Genomic DNA, 21,329 nt, shown 5'->3' with positions numbered 1-21,329 from the left:
GCGCCTCCGGTTGCAAGATTTTGACGTTATTGTCGTGCAAAAGACCGACAAGAAACACAGTGATGCTGACTATCTTTCCCGTGCCCCTACTCCCTGCCACACGGACGGCTCCGATGACGATTCCGCTTTAATCAGTGTTATTACGATGTCCACCCACCTTAGCCCAAAAGCAGCGGGCCGACTCTCAACTTTTGCCCCTCATCGAATACCTCGAACGAACCGTGTCATCTCCTCCTCAGCTCTTTAGGAGTGGAGTGTCGTCATTGTTCTTGCGCGATGGTGCGCTCTACAACATTAACTACGGTCCAACAGAAACTGCTTATCTGCTTGTTGTACCCACAACGCTTCATGACAAAGTTCTTTGTGCGTGCCACGACGACCTTTCTTCCGGCCATCTTGGTTTTTCTCGCACATTGGCACGGATGTGCCGAAAATACTACTGGCCCAGGCTAGCTGTTGTTGTGCACCGCTACGTCCGTACCTGCCGTGAGTGCCAGCGGCGGTAGACACCGCCAATAAAACCAGCTGGGCTCCTGCAGCCTATCGATCTCCTGAAATTCCCATTTCAACAGGTTGGCATGCACTTACTGGGCCCATTACCGAAGTTCTCCATGTGTAGCAGGTATATAGCGGTTGCCACTGACTACCTCAGCCGCTACTGCGAGACCAAGGCCATCGATCCCCCGTGATTTCGCAGAGGAAGTTGCACATTCCTTCATTCACAACAATGTTCTCCGTCACAGTGCCCCACAGTCGTCCTAACTGACAGGGAAACCTCGTTTACGTCGGCACTCACGAGCGAGGTCCTTCGACTCAGTGGCACCACCCACCGCAAGGCACTGTCCGCTCCTCTCGGCAACCGCAGTCTGAAATAGTTCCCGTCGTCAGAATGAAGCCATATTACAATCGTTAAACTGTTTTAGGGTCCAAACCCGTGCCAGAGACTCCCGTATAACTTACCCCGCTTTTATATTGTTCCCATACATTTGCGGCATCGGTGTGATGCCTCTTGGAAGGGGGGCAATGCCACACCGTTGTCCATCTTCTGGAGTCACCGAGTGGCCCAATGTCTTGGCGCGTGGCTGGGCGTCGTCCTCGTCTGTCTCGAGCTTCGCTTCATTAAAAAGGGCCAGCTATGTTGGTCTGCTGCTTGCTACGTGTGTTGGTGACAATATATATATATATATATATATATATATATATATATATATATATATATATATATATATATATATATATATATATACATGACGCTTCCTTTTGTGATAAGTGCCTAAGAAATATGCCACACAAAATCGATACATCTTGATGAAAAACCTGAGAACAATGCCTCCCTAACGCTTGCGGTAAATGTATTTGCTGAAAAACGTAAATGATATTCGCTAACCGTTTCACTGAGTGATTACAGAGATGTAGCTTAACGTAATCCACGGTCCGCCAACGTGACCCTCTTCAGCGCGTTGGCGGCGCGCACAAGCTGATCGGTCCAGACGCGGAAGGTCTATGTGCCGACATCAAGTATGTGGCGCCATCTATCGAAGTCAAGGGGATCTGGGCATGCGCATTGGAACGCACGGTGGCGGATCACGGCAGCGGATCGCGGATCATAGTAAGCTACATCTCTCTATTATTATGTAGAGAATTGCCGCGCTTAAAACAATACACAGCTCTGTGGTGCAAAGTTGGAGCAATTGCAGCTATACGCTTTGAGCTTTCTGCTCGTGCATGCTTGGAGCGCATTTAAGGAAGTCGCCCTTTAACAAGAGCAGTCAGAATTGGCCGTGAGACTGAGTTGACAGCAAAGGTGCCGCAGCTATTGTGACGCGCACACTGAAGACTTTGTCCTGCATACAGGCTCTGCCCGCCAGAAGACTGCACCGAAGGGGCTGGTTCCAGTAGGAAGCCGGCGGGCATCGCGGATTGCGGCCAGGCGCCAGGCGGCCTTTCTCAGGCATGTTCATGCACGGGTAAGAAACTGTGTGGAACGCTAGGTGAGTTAATGCAGAGTCATATTTTATGAAAATAGCGCACCTGCCAGGCGGCCTCCCAATGAATCGTCGATTTACAGTGACACGGGACGGAATGAATTTGGCTACCTGGCGAGTTAATATGAGCTAGAATTTGAATTGGGCTTCGGCGCCTTGCATTGCCGGGAGAAGTAGCGTGAACTTAGCGAAGCGTTGCATGTGGCAATTATTTGCGCGAAGGGCATCAGCGATGCTCCAGTCAAGACACATTGCACTAAAAAGGCCACGCGCATAAAAAGAATAAAAATATATACCGAGGACGGTGAAGCAAAAAGGCACTCACTCACCGAGTGGAACACAAACGTGGCCATCAAGAGCACAGCTCAAACCTAAACACAGAGCACATAAGCTGAAGTGGTCAGCCGGTAGGACTCAGAAAGGGCTTGAAACATGTATATTGCTGTTTTCCTAACTGCTTTCTACTTGTTTGAGAATGCTAAATTGGGTGCACTTGGAATGAAAGTGCATCAATAAAACGTTAAACTCAATGCCAACATTACCCACTTGCGCTTCCCTGTGCGTGTGCGTGTTGTCTCTATTTAGGGGATACCTCTAAAGGCCCCGACCGTTCTACAGAAAATTCGGCGTTGTCGCTGTTGTAGCCATTGGCGTAGTAAGAGAAAAATGGTTGTCGGCATGGGCGTGCACTGACTGGTATGTGCGGCGGCGCCACGAGATAACATGGCACTGCAGAATTGGTAGCCACTGCCAACTTTTCCTTTGAGAGGTGAGATTGGTTTCCAACACTCCAGACCGAGGCACGCTGCCCCCAGGTCACTTACTCTCATTTGTACAGCTACGTTATGTGTTATCTACATCGGATAAAATTTAACATAACAAGGTTTCTTATGACGATGCGCTAACGAATGTGTGTATCGAGCAGGACAATAAGGATTACTGATGAGCTTAGAAGGCCGCAGACGGAGTCATTAGCTCTGTCGCTTCATAACCTCAAAGCCCGAGATCAAGTGCGCCTAACCATTCACAACACGTGTAAGAACTGAGTACTTCGAAGAGCCATTTAGAAAAGATTGTCAAGTACTGGTAAGGGCAAGTAATAGTCGAAGATTCGGACCACACGAGGAAAATTGCATTGAGAATAATTAGGCTCGAACTGATAGAAATCATTACGTCACGAATAGCAGGTTGCTTTCTCAAGCCAGAGGAATACAGGGTGCGCTTTTAAACCGTTTCCCAGTTTAGTTACAAAACAATACGAATAGAACACCGAGAAAGACGTCGGTGCTGTCTGAGTAAACGGGTTTTACAGCAAAGCAGACATGATGTATACTTACGGGCCAGGCATTGGAGGCTAGAGAATCAAATATTTAAATTAACGAGTCAGCTTTTTAATTTGTATTTTAAAGGAAATTATACATTGCAATATGGAAGATCATCGATATCAAAGGTGAGCATCGCTTTTATATTTTATCAATCTCCATTGTGTTTAAAATATCGAATATATAAAGTTTATTTGAAAAATCATTTACCGTCATTTATGTGCCTTCGCGCATCACATAATTTCACTTCGTTACGCGTGGCAATATCTCCGAAACCACTAACAATTTCTGAATCGTCAATCACAGAAACGGCAGCTGCACTTGATGCATAAGGAACGCAAAAAGACGCCGTTACCTTGATGGCCAAAGTGGTAAACCCAAATGAACGAAACTTTAAATATACATTTTCGGCGTTCGAAGTTTCGAACCACGCTACCAATTGTAGGAATTTCATAACGCAGCTCACTTTTCATATTAAGGTCCCTGATGATCTTAAATTTTCCAATTCAATATTCTCACCTGAAATAAAGAAAACTTATTATATTAGTAATTATTCATATGTGCATCAAGCTCTATTATGTATTCGCAGCCTCCCTGTGTGTATCTACACAGACAAACAGACGTATCACGCGCAAGTTGTAAACGGCCATGTGTAAACAATTTCTGCAGCGGCACGAAAATAATCAAAAACGGTGGAAATATCTTCAGGGAAAGTGCAGGCAGCGCCTTATCATTCGAAGCAAGCTGATAGGCGCATTGTTAAGACGGGTAGAAAACAATAAAAACGTGATAAAAGAGTTGGCATTTGTCGCATAGCTGAGGTGTACAAGATGACAGGGGTGTGGAGACGACATGCATTGCAGAGAACAGATGCAGTGTAGACTGCAGTAGTGGTGAAAAAGCGCTGTATGGCCGTGGCTGGCACACAACTGGATTAATTGCATATCAATGGGCGAAGCGTTTGTACCGCAGGGGAAGCAACTCATTGGGTTACCATAATAGTTTTGCGAGAAGCAAACAATCAAAACCAAAACTAATGCACCAAGTGTCTGTACATTCAGTCTGCCCTGCATTGCACAGAAAATTATGAAAGCTCGAAAACCCCGCATAAGGCATACTTCTAAATACGTTGTATTTCGAGCGTTATTTACATGCCGTTAAATAAAAAAAAAACGCTATTTGAGACAGAGGAAGAGAATAACGGCGCTGACTTGAGGTTTATTGAAAAGAGATCGGAGGTGATATACATTTTTTCAAGGACGCCCCCAAACAAGGAGCAGTATAATCATGCTAATCCAGATATACAATCCTGCAGAAGCACCGATGGCTGTCCCCTTTTCTATGAATATGATATGCTTCAAATAACTCCCTGGTTAGTTGGTCCTGTAGAATATATTAGAGGGATGTTTTCTTATCAAGGAAGATCATTATTTAAAGTCCCTGTAGTCCCTGCACCAACTGGCTAAAATTTCCGTTCTTCTGTACCTGTTGCTAACACAATGAAGTCACCCTGCGGATTTGAACGGCCGCCATTTAATGCCCGCTACCACAAGAGAAAATGGCAGAAGCTGCGAGGGGGGCCAAGATAGAGTAAAGTAGGAACGTATGTTTTATAGCCGGTTGACTTCCGGGTTATTAGGTTCTTGCGCTGAGCTGCCTTGTGGTTTAATGAGTTTGTACAGTGCCACAACGAGTACCTCCGAATCTTTTGCCTAGAGTACTTGTTTATTGGCGCCAAACGTGTACTAATCGGTAGATTTTACAACTATCGTCGCGCCGTCAAGTGCGCCGGCAGAGAAAATGAGTAATCTGGCTTCAGAAGAACATTGCTGATAATCCGCATAACTCTTGAATGTGCAGAAGCCTTATTTCGTAACTAACACTGCTTGCATCATCGTCTGCGACCTTTTTAGGGAAGATGAACTACTTAACGGATTACGTTCCCTGCTTGCTGAGAAGCACAGTAGCTTCAATGTGAATACTAGGAAAGTTGGAGATTCTCTAGACGTAGTGGTTACAGCATTCATTTAAACTAACTACGACGCGAGGAATTCATTGCAAGTATATTTGCCTTTCAGAGCAGGGAGATAATACCGCTGGAGGAACAGTTACTTTTTGGCGGCCGCCGAACCCCTCCTCCGCTTCCACCTAAAAAGGCCACGTTCGACGGCATCCACTGGTAAGCAACAAGCGCGTTTTGTCAATAGCGCATGTGCATAACTTCAAAAGCCTCGCTCAGCACAGTTGAGGATAAGTACGGAGGCACGACAGGCGTGGTTCATCAAGATTCTCTGGCGAACACTTTATGTGAAAAAATTGCTGCCCTACTGATACAAAATATTTGATCTGAATTTACAACATCTGGTGGTTAGCACCAATATTGAATTGGTAAGCACGTACAAAGAGAGGTCATATGCCTTTTCGAAAGAAGGAAATATTAGCTTCTGAAGCTGTGCAACGCGCCGAAAACTGATCTTCTCTCCCGCGGGAAAGCTAAAATGAGTGCCTTACTGAGATAGGAGTTCCATGCGCTGACGTCGTGTGGTATTATTCTACTGCGCCCATTTTAATAGTACCGTGTGGGCAAGGAAGATGACGAGAATCCCCAGCTGAGTGGCTGTCATTTTGCGACCGACGAAGCAAGTATAAAAGTATGCCAGAGTACATAACCATCATTAATTTAAGGAGAACCAGCAGCAGACATTCAAACCGAAATTTCTTCGTGCCTCATGCACAAAGGCGGAGACCTTGTTGAAAAAAAAAAAAGAGCAAGATATGTCATCGCGCTTCCAGAAGGTTTCTTCGTTTCAAAAACGTGTATGGCAACGTCTTGTCTTCCGCTATGAAGTTGCTATATGGAAACTAACCATTACGCTGTGATAACTGATTATTATTTAGTCAGTTATTCAGTCTATTCAGACGATTTTCATCATGATGAGAGTCACCAACAGCCGTTTAAATTGCTTAACACAGCGCATTGTCTGGCAGCCTGCTCGGAAAAACATTCCCGACAAATTAAGTCAAATTCTAAAACAATCTATCAATAAAACAATCTATCTATCAATGAATCGATCGATCAATAAATCAAATTGAATTTTCCAAGCATGACAGCAAGCAGGAGTTCACCCATGCAGCGTTTTGGCCGCAGTTAAACGCATCTCTTCCAAGAAGGATTCTTCGCTTCACATATTCTGCAAGAAAATACACGTGGTTTGTTTCTATGGTGAGAATTACAGTTTCAACCAGAAGAATTCGGGTGCTTCTTCGTGAGTTGCTATCAGCTACGCTACCGCAAATGTTGTGACTGGGAGGCAGACCGAAGGTGTATGCTGTAACACTATTCAGTGCTCGAGCAGTTGCACTGAGCTCCACGAGCATCCGCAGCAGGCATTGCTTTCCTATGAGGAAATTCCTAAGCATATATAGGAGTTTATTTGTTTTAGACTGATATATCTGCTCTATAGGACAAAAAACAGCATATGTTTTGCCTTAAGCAGTGAGGTGTCACGGTACTCACACTGTCTCTGAACTCATCATTGAACCAAGGAACCACACTTCTGATTAAAAGAGCCATATACACATTAAAAGTGCCTATTTGATGAATTCGTTTAGTGTTCGAAATGCCTGATGTCTCCAAGGCTGCCAGTTTGTTCCTCCGACATTCTATTTTATGGCCACCCTCTTTCAGCAATGGTGAAAAGCGTACTTTCTATTATGAAGGGGAAATTAGAAGCCATTTATTTTCTTGGTAAAATTCGGCGTTCATACTAGGGACATAATGTTCGCTTAATAGGCCGCTGGGGTCAAAAGCTGCGGGCGTCCAGAGTTGCAACATATTCACTTCGTTCGTGCTCCCGACGATGCCACAGGCATGTTCAAGCCAATCACTGTACGCGTATCATCAAGACAACCAGAGTGGACATTCGCAAAGTGTGTTGAATACAGTTTCTTCACCTAATATTAGACTTTTTCCAACGTTTAAAAACTTAGCTTACAGCTGAGATTTTGTTTGTATCGCTAGAATGCTCGAATCAATAGCTAAGAACTGAATTTTATATGTTTTCGGTGTCCCTTTAACTAAATGCATTCGGCCACCGGAATCTCTACCGGATTAAGTAAAAAGCCGCGTGTCGGTGGAATTCTGTGAGCAAGCTGCGTTGGAGCCGGACAATGGAGACAAATGCCGGAAAGGCACGCTCTCACCTGAGCAGGATTATTTGGCCGTCGTGGTGTAATACTGGCAATCACCTGCTCTATGAATACTACACTAAACGCCTTGCCCCCAGTCCCCAGCAGCTGCGGATCAACTCATCCCGATGGTGGCGAGGCTGGCGACGCAGCGGAGGGTGCTAACTGTATCTAGTGGGTGCTCTTCGAGGATGAAGTTAGACAGAGACATGGAGCATGTACTGCACTATAGGAAGGCTATGCAATATGCTACGGGCCAAGATTAGCGGAGAGAAGAAATCTAGGCAATCTGGTAGAGGAATATATAGCTGTTAACATGTTTGTACCTATACATATGGCTGTATGGTATGAATGAGAAGGTGCAGACACCGTCGTCGACCTAAATAACCGCTAAAAATTGAAGGCTGTACAAGCCTACGGAGCTACATGTAGCCATGATGGCTAGCAATTCGAAAGCTTCGATGAAGACGTAGGAAACGGCAATTGGCAAAGTAAAAACGCCGAATATAGGCGACGACAATATCAAGGTAGAAAATAAGCAGTTTGAAAGCCAGGCACTGTTCGAAATGAGATCGGTTCTAGAAATAGGAGAGAAAATTCAATAATGCGGGAACATTTCTTGCCCTGTGAGCGGCGTGGAAAGGGTATTCAACAAGCTGTGGAATAGATGTTGGATCAGCAGAAAGGGAATAAGAAAAACGAGTGAATCGTGTCCATGCCAGAGCTCGAACTACCAGCCTTCCATGCCCCAGCCAAGCGCGCTAACCAATACTGTACGCCGACTTCCCGAGAGCAACTCCACAATTCTGCTAGTCTAGCGCAAGGACACTCGTTGAAGGAAAGGACAACTGCAGCGCTGGGTAGTCCGCGCTATTGAGAGTACAATGAATAAACTTTAATAAAGAAGAGAAAACAGAAATGTGCAGAAAACTAAAGTCTAACACTCTTGCAAAACGCGGCAGTTTGCGGAAGGTGGCGAGAGACTCCAAGTAGTGCGGGAATAAGTCTGCTTAGGTAGGGGCCGGAGGTCTAGACCACAGAAGGGTAATAACTATTAAAACAGATTAGGATGGAGCGCATGCCGCAAGTACTATGGGATCATCAGAAGCGGGTTATCAGCATTCTCACAAAGGAAAGCTGTATAACAGGTCTATTTTACCTGTACCCACCTGTAAGGCAGAAGTTTGGAAGGTAGCCAAGAGAGTGCAGTTTAAATTGATAACCACGAAAAGAGCTACGGAAGAAAAAAATAGGTGTAACGTTAATAAACTGCAAGAAGGCCAAATGAGTAAAGGAACAAACACAAATTAATGCATTGTATTCAAAACTGAAGGAGGAGAAATTGGCATGGCCATGTCCTATAACACGAAAGTAAATAACCGATAGTTTCTACGGGTGAGAGACTAGATTCTAATGGAAGGCAAGTGTAATAAGGGAGGACAGAATATTAGGTGTGTGAATGGGAGCAGAATATATGAAAGGAAGGTTTCTTGCACTGGGTGTAGTGATGGTGGTATGACGAGGATGATGGCGATCGTAAAGAAGAATGATTGATCGATTATTTAGGAGAAACCCTTATGGTAAAGTATATTTATAATTAAGAGAGTAATTACTCTTTGACATTCACCCAAGCGCAGCCATATGGCTACAAAGGAAAGCTGAACAGCTTTCTCATGAACCTCGTATTTAAAGAAAAATTCGCCCTAGCCCGAGAATCGAACCCGGGATCGCCGCCTTTCCAGACAGTAGCTCTATCAAATGACCTAATCAGGACTTTCTCTTTATTATTGAGCTAACCAGGGCGGTCAGCAGATCAGATGGTAGGGCGAAAGCGAATTGCTCTCTAACTCGAAGTGGGAATGGTGGTGTTGATCGATTATTTCTCGGAAACAACTATAGTGAAGTAGATTTATAATTAAAAGAGTAATTACTGATCGACATCCATCCAAACGCAGTCATATGGCAACAAAAGAAAACTGCACCGCTTTCGCAGAAACATCTTCGCTTGGGTGGATGTCAATGAGTAATTACTTCCTGAATTATAAATCCACTCCACCTTGGGGTTTTCCCTTAATATCCGATCAACACCGTCTCCACTTTGAGTTATTGATCAATTCACTCTCAACCTACCGTCTGATCTGCTGACCGCCCTTGTAGTTCAGATGGTAGAGCGACTGCCACGAAAAACCGGTGGTCCCATTTTCAATCCCCGGACCGGGACGATTTTTGTTTACCAACGATGTTTTTGCGAAAGTAACGTAGCTCAGGCACCTTCTTCTGTAAAACATCTCGCTTATGTAACTCTTGTAAGGCCCAAACTAGAGTATACGCCTGCGAATTGTGGGACCATGTCTTAAAAACCTGATATCTACCATTGAATTAAGCCAAAACCATGCAGCTAGATTTATCTTCTCTGACTATTTTCGCGACACTAGCGTCACTAATTTAAAAGCTAATGCCGGTCTACCAAGCTTGCAAGCACTCCGTAAAATATCTACACTCTGTTTATTTCATACATTTTACCATGCATTTTCACCTAGCCACCACGCCGATTCCAGTCTCATCAGCCACACCTTTGCTGTTTCTCTGCCACACGGCCAAATGACAAGGCACCTCCCTTCATTTTTGTCGACTAGAACGATCTTGCGTCTCACATTGTCTTTCATTCTAACCAAACCATTTCAAAACCGCAATTGAACAATTTTTTTGTTAATCGCCACAATCCTGTGAAGCCCACCTCTCACGTAAAACCCTGCACTCCTGGGGTCTTTGAGGCACTGTAATAAAGAAACAAATACGGCTGCGCATGGGTGGATATCATTGAGTAATTACCCCAGAATAAATGGCTGTTGAAGAGCATCCTTATTGGAGTTTGGTCTGAAACTCATCAGTATGCTCAGCCTTTCTTTTTTATGCTTTTTAACTTGTATAACTCTTTAACATTAACGATTTTAATTTTATATATAGGTTATTATTAAATATCCTAGTTTAATTGCAATTTAGCTGTCATGCTCCCTGCTATTTATCCACCAATCTTTCAAACGTCTCTTGTTAACCTCTACCGCGTATTTATTCATGCTTCCTTTGTCCCCTCTGAACTCCAGAGCCTTGGGCCAAGACACTGGAGCGACTAGTCAGCATCCACATATGGATCGATACTGCCACCCTCCACAATAAGATGTTAAACTTTCCTCTGCATCTACAGCACATAGCACAAGTTTAATCTCAATTAAACTTCCTTCTGTAGCTTAGAGTTCTAAGACAGCCTGATCTAGCTTCATGGAGAAGGCCACTGAGGTGTCATAAATGTTTTCCTTCTTAATTCGGTTTTTTCATTTTCTATATATGTCTTAGGGCGGCTTCTTTTCAATTGAATTATTCAATTTCCAGCCTCTGTGTCTTTACATGTCTTTTAATGTTCTTTATTTATCTGCCCTGTCTTCCTAAATACTTATTTGTTAGTTTTCTGGTTCTTTTCTGCCACTGTGAGTCAATGCCCTTTTTGTATAAGTATTTTTATTCTTTATTCTGTCAAAACCCGCAGCTCCAAGAAGGCATAATTGCTGGGGATGCAAGTCTATATAAAACAAATCCGCCGTGCTTCGTCTCACTACTTCACTTAGCAGTGCATTCGATTCCTTGGTGCTTCGTACAAAAAAATAATACTAGAAAATATTTGTCTTTCAGCTATACGGTCGCACTTTGTGACAATGATCAATTCTAGAAGATACATAATGCGAGGGGGTGCAAATATGCTGTGGATGAAACTCCTATTTGATCATGATAAATTTTATAAAAGCGCTTTAAACGTAGAGTCCTGTGGTCTTCACTCAATGACACCCAGCCCAATTGCTTTTCATTTTACTTATGTTAAGGAAGTGGTCGTTGACGCCAATGACAAATCGCGCAGCGGCAGATTGTATGCGCTCAAGCATCTAGCCATGAATACTGTAGAATGAATTCCACACAGTGTGGGCATACTCAAGGATGGGCTTGACGTATGTTTCGTACGCTACCTCCCTAGCCTCCCTATGCGCATGCCTTAAATTGCACTGGAGACAACTGTGGGGTCTACCTGCATTTCTTGCGAAACATGGTGACATGCGCTTACCATGTACCATCTGCGGACAAAATAACACCTAGATAATTATACGTCGCATTGATTGAAATATTTCTCCGTTGAGGGAATATTTATATAACAATTTCTTTCTTTTTTCCTGATGAAGCAAACTTGAATGCATTTTTTAACATTAGGGACATTCTAATGATGCTGCACCAACTCTCAATGGATCTGAGGTCAATCCTGAGCTGTGTGGAATCTGTTTCACATTACACTGGTGTGCAAGGCACAATCATCTGCGAACAACTGCACTCGGGTGTCAAGTATTTAAATACTTCAGCTACCCACCTATTGTCGTCCACGTTCCTGAGTCGCTCTTGGTAAGATAGTTTGCTCTGAGCCTCTCGTGCCTCGAAAGACGCCTAGCCCACACGTCGCCCTGTATTGCTTCGTTTGTAGTTTTGCTGTTGGCTCCAAGTTCTGACCTTCGCAATGATCCCTGATTTATGTCTAACCTCGATTGGACTTCTCCCCATAAGCACAAAACCGCGTTCTTTATTGTAAGCCCTGGTACCATTATTCCTTTCCAAATAACCTTAAGCATTTAATATCGTGTGTACCACCATAATTCCTTGTGCTTCATTATCATGGCATCTATTTGTCCCTTCGCCTTGGTGGCCTGTTCATGTTTCTATGTACACCTGTCCTTCATTTATTCCTATATTTATATTTACATCCTGCCTGGCTTCGCATCTCACTCCCCTTTATTTAGGGTTTTCATCACTGAAATAATTGAATTCCATCTGACCCGACCTAATTGCGCTGAATGTAAAGCTGACGGCATTTCCCTCGTATTCACAAATATTAGCCAATGATTGTAAATCCTCCCAGCTATTGGCTAATAGAACAATGTCGTCCGCAAAGATTATTAATGGAAGCGTTTCTTCTACATTAGTTCTACTATCGTATACGAAAAACTAAAATCAAGGTTGCTTTCATGCCGACTGTTTGTTATATTTTTCAAGTAGATCATCATCAGCAGCACTGATAGTGGTTATCCTTGTCTAAGACCTTTGCATACCTAAACAGTTAGCGTATGTCTTAGCCGGTCCCATGCAATTTCAACTTTATCTCTGTGCGTTTCCTTTAGTCATTAATTACTTCTATAACAATGCCTTCAGATTCGAGTATGTTCAACAGAAGTTCTCTGTGTACACTACCGTATTCACCGCGTATGTCCGGAAAGACTAAGTGCAGCGCTCTGGTTTCCACCCACTGACTATTCTTTACACCTTGTAGATCTACATAGGTCTACTCCACCTTGGGTATAGAATACATATTGCAACCGCACGAAGCGACAGAGACAAAGAGAAGAAAGCACAGGACAAAAGCACGGAACTTCAACTAACATGTACTACAAGGAAAACCACATTTATGCACGTTATGCACAGTTATGCACAGAAGGGGTTAGCCCAGACGCAACGGCAGCAAGCAGCACTGATGGAAACGCGCAAGCGACACTTTGTCTGCCTTCACTCCTCAGTCATGCGCCACCTGGCAACGCTAGGTGAAATTACCCCCCCCCCCCGCCTCCCCTTCCAAAAAAAAATTAAAAAAAAAATGAAGACGGCTGGTAAGAACGATGCGAAAAACAAGACAGTGGTCACAGCGGGCGGCCGTACGCTATCGTTTCGAAGTACGACTTCAGCCGCACAATGTGCAGCAATGTCCAAGCCGGGCTTTCGACGTTTTGGTGGTGCGGCGCCGTCTGGACAAAACTTCATACCTGAGGTCACTCATACGGCGCAACACTTTGTAAGGCCCGAAGTAGCGGGAAAGGAGTTTCTCTGACAATCCTGGACGTCGAACTGGTTTCCACACCCAGACGTGACCCCAGGTTTGTAGTCAACCTTGAGCTGCCGGAGGTTGTAATGCGCGTGTCAGAGGTCTGCTGCCGCCCGATGTGCACATGTTCGAGCTGGCGGGATTCCCAGCGCGGACAGCATATTGCTGGGCATCTGGAGAAAGTTGGTCATCATCTGGGCGTGGGAGCATGGAGTGAAACATGCTCTGAACTTCGCGTCCATAAACAAGTCGAAATTGTGTGAAGCGCGTTGTTTCTTGTAAGCCTGTATTATACGTAAATGTGACGTACAGCAGCACAGCTCATCCGAGGACATACATTGACAACATGTCCGAAATCGTCTTATTCAACCTTTCGGCAAGACTATTGCTTTGTGGATGGCACGCTGTGGTCTCGCCATGGGTCGTGCAATTCAGCTGAAATATGCGGTCAATGAGCTGCGAAGTAAAAGCTGTCCCTATGTCGGTAATGACGTAGGAAGGGGCGCCATGCCGCAAGACTATGTCGTGCATGAAAAACTCGGCTATTTCGGAAGCTGTGGTATGAGGGATTGCCTTTGTCTTAGCGTATCGAGTCAGGTTGTCCGTAGCGACTAATTTATCCATTTGTTTTCTGCCTGCGACAAAGGAAAAGGGCCAAAGAGATCCATGCCGATTCGGTCGAATGGAATACGTGATGTTTTACCTGGCTTGAGAAATCCGGCAGGCTTCAGGGGCGGTGTTTTACGGCGCTGGCATTCGCGACAGCTACTTAAGTAACGTTCCACAGCTGCGGTGACTCCTGGCCAGTAATACATATTGCGCACTCGAACAAGCGTCCGTGAGCAACCCAAATCACCAGACGTCTTTTCTTCGTGGTAAGCAAGGAGAATATCCGCACGGAGCTCGCATGGCCCTACCAGAAGGTAAGCTCTTTCTTGGCCCTGGGAATTCCTTTTATACAAGACGACTTGCCGCATACAGAAGGAACCAAGGTGCCGAGATAGGTGTCGAGGGAGGGTCGTATCACGCCCTTCCAGGTAATCGATGAGTGGAAGGATGTCTGGATCAGCTCTTTATCGATTCTTGAGCTCAGATGCACTGAGGGCTTCTAGAAAGCCGATACCGTCATCGGCTGTAGCATCGCCAGTGTCAACGGGTGCTCGTGACAGCGTGTCGGCGTCTTCCTGTTTGCGGCCTGACCTATAACAATAGTTATGTCAAACTCCTGAAGCCGTAAACTCCAGCGTGCAAGCCATCCAGATGGGTCTCGCCGATTTGCCAGCCAGCAAAGACAATGATGGTCCGTGACTACTTTAAATAGTCGGCCGTAAAGATAGGGGCTAAACTTCATAGTGGCCCACACGACCGCCAGGCATTCCTTTTTCGAGGTGGATTAGTTCGTTTCGGTCCGAGAGAGAGTGCGGCTAGCATAGGCTATTACTCGCTAAATCACGTCTTGATGCTGAACAAGGATCGTGCCAAGACCGATACTACTGGCGTCAGTGTGCACCTCAGTGTCAGCCGCTCCATCGAAGTGCGCCAGAACATGGGATGTTTGAAGGCGCTCGCGAAGCAAATAGAAGGCCATCTCCTGCTCAGAGTCCCCAAAAAAAGTGATGTCCTTTCTTGTGAGGCGCGTCAGAGCTTCCGCAACCGGAGAAAAGTGTCGCAATGAACCGCCGATATTATGCGCACAGGCCGAGAAAGCGCCGAACAGCCCTCTTGGTAGCTAGAACGGGAAACCATGCGAAGGCAGCAGTCTTATCGGGATGCAGGCGGACCCCATCAGCGCTCACAACATGGCCAAGAGACTTCTGTTCTGTATACCCGAAGTGGCATTTCTGCGGCTTCAGCATGAGATCAGCAGAACGGAGGGCTTCCAGAACAGCTCGAAGACGTTCGAGGTGTTGGTCAAATGTGTCGAGAAAAACTACGTCGTCCAAGTACACAAGAGAGATCTGCCACTTGAGGCTAGTGAGGATGGTGTCCATCATCCTTAGGGATGTAGCTACGGCAGAGCACAATCCAAATGGGAGTACTTTGAATTCATATAGGCCATCTGGAGTTACAAATGCGGTTTTTTCTCGATCTCTTTAGTTCACTTCGATTTGCCAATAGCCGCTTTTCAAATCAATAGATTAAATATACTTTGCACGTCGCAATCTGTCCACTGAGAATTGGTGCGCGGCAACGAGTATACATGTTTCTTTGTCACATTATTCAATTTTCGATATTCGAAGCAACATTGGAGAGGGCTCTCCTTTTTCTTGGCCAGGACGACTGGCGAAGACCACAGACTTTGTGAAGGTTTCACAACACCATCATTCAGAATCTCCTGAATTTGCATCTGGATCACTTCCCGTTCTTTAGCAGACACACGATAAGGCTGTTGTCGTATAGCGGAGCGTCGTCGTAAGTAATGATGCGATGTAGTGTGATGAGCATTAGACGAACCTTCGAGGAAGAAGCGAAGAATTGTTTGAAGTCCAGCAACAGGTGCTCTAAGGCCCGCGGTTTCTCCTTCGACAAGTGGCAGTTAATGTTCATGCTTTCTAACGATGGTTTGTCATTTTCGACTGCCGACCATGGATGCAAACAGACCCAATCGTGCGTAACAGGGTAAGCGAAAGCGATGGCAGTTCCCGGAGACAAGTACCGGTGCTGATTAGAAAATATTGTGACAGGGAGCGCAGCCCAGCCATTGTGAAGCGACAATAAATTTCGAGCACAGGAGATGCTTTGAGCAAGCAGGAGTGAATGGTTCGCCTCCGCTACAAAATCGCCGGCACGGGAATCGTCACAGGTAAATTCCACAAGAACACTGCTTCGCGGCGGCAGCGAGACTGTCTCAGCGAAAACGCGAAGTGCGCATTGCGAGGACTGCTATTATCTTGTTCCGCAGACTGTCATAGAAAATATGAAGAGTCTATTTCGCAGGTCAATAACTGCTCCGTAATCTCGCAGAAAGTCAATGCTGAGGATAAGGTAACGGGAGCAGTCAATCAAAACGACGCAACTAACGACGAACGTGCATCCGTTAGTCTGAATAAGAACCGTTTACATCTCATTTGGAGCACCTATATCACCTACGATGGTTGGAAGGTACACACCTGGCCAAGCAGTAAGCACCTTGCTCAATGCAGTCTCCATGCGGCCACTCAAAATTGAACAATCGGCACCGGTGTCCACTAATGCACGACCGTCTAAAATAACAGGAATGTCCAGAAAAACGGTTTTGCCTTCACTATACGACGGTACCAGCCGCCTTCAGTCGGATCGAAGCGACAACAACGGGAGGTCTTCAACGCAGCGACTACCAGCGGCCTCGCCCTCGAAGGTCGCTGTTTTCAGTTTTCCCGATGAGGGCTAGATGAGCTGCCTTTCTCCTGTCGCGAGCAGCCGTGGGTGGACGTCGAAGAGCACCTTGGTGAAAGGGAGCGGGACTGACGCTGAGAACAAGATGAAGAACGCTGCTCCGCCAGGTACTCTTCAATAACTTTGGGTTGTTCACCAAACCGGGGTGGAGGCGAGTCGATGCGGAAGCCGTGAAGACCAAGGCGTCGATACGGACCATCACGGTAGAGATGTCCTCGTTCACCGCAGTGGACGCAGAGCGGACGCCTGTCAGACGTGCGCCAAATGTCGGCTTGGTATCGAGGCAGGGGACGATCGCCAAAATACTGCACTGGCTGCACCGAAGGCAGCGGAGCTGTAGGCTGCGCGAGAATGGGGGCGGTGAAGGGAGAGCCTGACTGCAGATCTTCCGCATATGTGGGATGGTTGTCGGTCCCCGGCAGCTATGGCGGGCTCGTCACTACAGGCGAAAGAGGGCTCTTGAGCGCCTGTCACACCTCCTCTCGCACTATAGCAGAAAAGGAAGCTGGCAATGGCTGCAGAGGTTTGCAGAACTTGCTCAGTTCTTCGAGCACGACGCTGCGAATCAGTTCGCGCAAAGCGTCAGGATGCCGCTCGGATGATGCAAAGGATTCCGCGATTGTGCCATTACGGAAAGGTCGATCATAAGTCATGGCACGTTGTTGTACCTCACTTTCTATTGTGGTAGCCTCAGTAAGGAATCCGTTGACAGTCGACAGTGGGTTGTGCACAAGGCCTGCGAACAGTGGATCTTTCACACCCCGCACCAAGGGCCTAACCTTTTTTCCCCAGGCATGGCGGGATCGGCTCACCTCAAGAGGTGCGTCATGTCCTCGACGTACGTTTGGACACTCTCATTCGGCATCTGGAAACAAGAGGGTAGGGCACGTTCTGCATTTTCGCGACGATCCACGCTGGTCTAAGCCTCGAGCAGTTGACGACGGAATTCCTGCAACGATGTTAAAACTTGCTCTCGATTTTCGAACCAGGTACAAGCGCCATCCTCAAGGCTGAAGTAGACGTTCCCTAGTTTGGCAGCATCGTCCCACTGGTTAAAAGCAGCGCCACGTTCAAACTGAAGAAACCAGTCCTCCACAATCTCTAAGAGGTCCCCATAGAAAGATTTCGGTGCCCGAGAAGCCTGCAAGGTGTAGTTACAGGCTGGTGCGACGCCCGCTACTTGCTGAGCAGAAGCACTAGGAGGTCCCCCGGACAGTTAGGAGGTCCCCCGGACAGTTTATACTTCGGGACCTCCTTCTGTAATACTGATAATCCATGCACATGTACCTCACAGTGAAAGTAAAGATGAAAGATGAAGATGTCATGGCGGCGGCTAATGGCTGAAGCTCCGAAGACAGTCCCTGGAGCCGTCGATTGGAGCGATGCACCGGGGTGTCCAATGGCACAAGGCTGGCGCGAAGTCCTTTAGATGGAGACGCTTGCATAGGTGATTGTATTACCCAGCAGCTCCACCAGAAAATCACATACACTATGATGCGGGATACCAATTGGGATACGACAGGGGGTTAGCTCAGACACAACGGCAGCAAGCAGCACAGACGCAAACGCGCGACACTTCGTCTGCCTTCACTCCTCAGTCATTCGCCACCTGGCAACGCTAGGTGGCAATATTATACATACGCGGTGACGAGCGTGGCTCAAGTTAGCATCTGGATAGTTGAATTCCTTCATGGGAAGCGAAACTGAAGCAGTGCTTATGCAACTGGCATTCGCTTTTTATGCTATAGGCTTCCAAAATTTCCCTGCTGAGCTGATTTGGCATTTTTTTCAGGACATCCCTGTCACGGAACCTGGGCGTGCACTCACGGCAATGGCGACAATGGTTTTCCAGTTTACCGCCCCCCGCCAATGAATCAACGGTTGCGCGGTGCTCATGAAGTCGAACATTCAAGCAACTTTCAGTTTGCCCTATGTTCCCACATGTGAGCGGTATTAGCCGAGTGGGCTGTTTTAGATATGTGGATGATTATGCCATTTTCTTGAAAAGGGTATCTTGAGAAGAGGCTATTCCGGTAGTGAACCGAATTCTAGAAATCTTCAGTGAGTGTGCCTTTGGGTTGAGCTTCAGCTATGAGTAGCCATCGCAAGGGTGCTTGCAGTTTTTGGACATATGTATTGTCACTGGTACTAGCGGAACCCAGGTGTGCTAGAGGTACCAGCCTCGCTAAGAAAAAAGAGATCCTAAGCCATCATTCCGCTCATTCAAAGCTTGTAAAATGAAAAAAGCAAAAAGCTGCCTGCGCGCTGCTCTTGATAAGTATTACCCAGATGAAATGCTGAACAGCGTGCAATTTCGGTTACAACAACTGAATAGTCCTGGGTTCCCTTGAGAGGTGGTCACCTCTGTGATAGAAGCAATTGCCAAGGAAGCTCGATGCCCACCGATGCACTTCCCATGTGATGAAGCACAACGCTGGAGACCTATGACTTTGCCATACTTGCACCAGATTTCTCATCGCCTCAAAAAAAGTGGGCATGAAATGTGAAATGGTCTTCACGGCGCTCAAAAAGATTTCGAGCATGTACAATATAGTGCAGGGAAAGAGAAAAAATAACGAATGCCGCACTAAGCAAGTAAACTGGTTCACTCCTACACTTAACAAAATAACCCTAACATGTGGGAACTAATGCATAGGGCAAACCGGACGCTGCTTCAGTGTTTGACTTCAGGAGCACCGCGCAGTCATTGAGCCATTGGCGGGGGTGGTGAAGTGGCAAACCATTGTCGCCAGGTTCCGTGGAAAAGTTGGAAAAATTGGGCCGAACAAATTACCGAACCAGCTCAGCAGGGACATTTTTGAAGGCTCTAGCATAAAGAAAGAGAATGGCCGTTGCATAAGCACTACTTCAATTTCGCTTTCCATGAAGGAATTCAACTGTCTAAATGCTAACTTGTGCCACTCTCGTCACTACGCATGTACGATATGATGTCTGTTGTTTATCAGTTGTGATTAGGAAACGTGTATAAATGTGGTTTTCTGTGTAGTAAACCTTAGTTAAAATACGCGTTTTTGTCCTGTGCCTTCTCTTCGTCCCTGTTGCTTCGCACGGTTCCAATATGCATTCCATAGTCAACCACCAACTAGCCACCTTCGTCTGTTACATGTCTACCTTGGGGTTTCGCGAAATACTTCATCACCACCGTTCCCACTTCGAGTAATTGATCAGTTCGATCTCACCCTACATCTGATCTGCTCACCGTCCTGGTTAGCGGAGCTCGTAGAGCGACCGCCCCGGAAAGACCTTGGTCCCGGGTCCGATCTCCGGATCAAGACGAATAGTTCCTGCACTACCAAGTTGCTGAGAAAGCTTTACAAGCTTTCCTTTGTAGCCATATGGTTGCACTTGGGTGGATGTCAGGGAGTAGTTACTCCCTTAATTAAAAAGAATGATTCCACGTAAGCACCCGCCGCATTTAGAAATAGAATATCAATATTCTTATTAACTACCCATATATATTGAAAGGCTGCGGTATGCGCTTCCGCGAGTTAGGAGGCTTTTACGCGACTTGTTGCGATTATTAGGCGTCTGTTGTGCTGTCCCAGTCATCACAGTTTGAAAACTTGCGCTCTATAGAATAGTTCTGCACTATGCGAGACCAATCCCGCTTGCTATTCCCAAACACCATTGTTTTGTCGAGACTGCGGTGCTAGCCCTTTTATTACACATAGTGTATTTGCTTGTCCTGATTTCAATGTTTGATGCTAGCCATTCTTATCATGGCGCAGGTGTGTCCTGTATGGTTAAACTGATTTATTTCCAGATTAATTTTGTCAGTGTTGACGCTTGTCCGCTGCATCTTTTTGGAGAAAAGAAGCGGATAAAATGTCGATGCAAGTAGCATTACGAACTCCTTATTCGCGACGAACGAAGGATAGTTGTACATTTGCAGCATGTGCGGCTAAGTTGCACGCCGCCAGATTTCTCAACATGTAGATAGAGGGCACACCGATGGCATCTATTTGCGCAATGCGAGTGGTAGAATAAGATGCGTCAATCAGGAAGCGATGACTATGCGAATGCTGTATAGGTGGGAGTACCCGCGCTGTCACGACCCCACTCTGTTGCCACTTGAAATCTTCACGTTCACATGCAGTAAGGTGGATTCTCGATGGCCGGAACGAGCACCCACAACCTCTGCGGTGACGCAGCTCCCTGCTGCAGAAGAAAAACAACGAACGGAGCCTGCTGGCAAGTGGCTTCTCAGTTTTGCACACCTCGATATTTTGTCCCCTCTAATCGTGTTGGTAGTTAAATAAAGCCGCTATACGCGTAAAATCATCAAGCTGAGAACATTTAGTAAAATACTGAACAGTGAAGACAACTATTGTGAACCTTCGTCATGACTTTGCACATCGACATTCTGACTATTGCATGATACGAGTGAGAACAGTGAAAAGCTCGCTGTAGTGTTGAAATGTTGTTCGAGGAAGTGTTCGCGAACTTCAGCCGCCACAGCCACCGAGAGCACCAAAAGCCGAATTCAAAGGGATTTTAGGCCGCGAAGTTGCAAAAGGGCGCCCAGAGCCCGTG

General features: G+C 46.1%; 1 protein-coding gene across 1 annotated transcript in view; it reads left to right on the top strand.

Annotated features, from left to right (window-relative positions):
- The window catches only part of LOC146172193 (uncharacterized), a 28,004-nt gene extending 6,949 nt beyond the window's left edge, over positions 1-21,055 (top strand). The window contains exons 2-4 of the mRNA XM_084585995.1: positions 1,855-1,967; positions 5,386-5,486; positions 20,893-21,055. Coding sequence (XP_084442121.1) covers positions 1,855-1,967; positions 5,386-5,486; positions 20,893-21,055 — 377 coding nt within the window. The remainder of the gene's footprint in view (positions 1-1,854; positions 1,968-5,385; positions 5,487-20,892) is intronic.
- Positions 21,056-21,329: the final 274 nt, after the last annotated feature.

This window comes from Amblyomma maculatum, unplaced genomic scaffold (genome assembly GCF_055883805.1).
Source record: "Amblyomma maculatum isolate TAMU_Amacu unplaced genomic scaffold, ASM5588380v1 scaffold_13, whole genome shotgun sequence".
NCBI lineage: Eukaryota > Metazoa > Arthropoda > Arachnida > Ixodida > Ixodidae > Amblyomma > Amblyomma maculatum.
The sequence above is the reverse complement of the archived record's forward strand: the minus strand, read 5'-3'. Positions and strand labels throughout refer to the sequence as shown.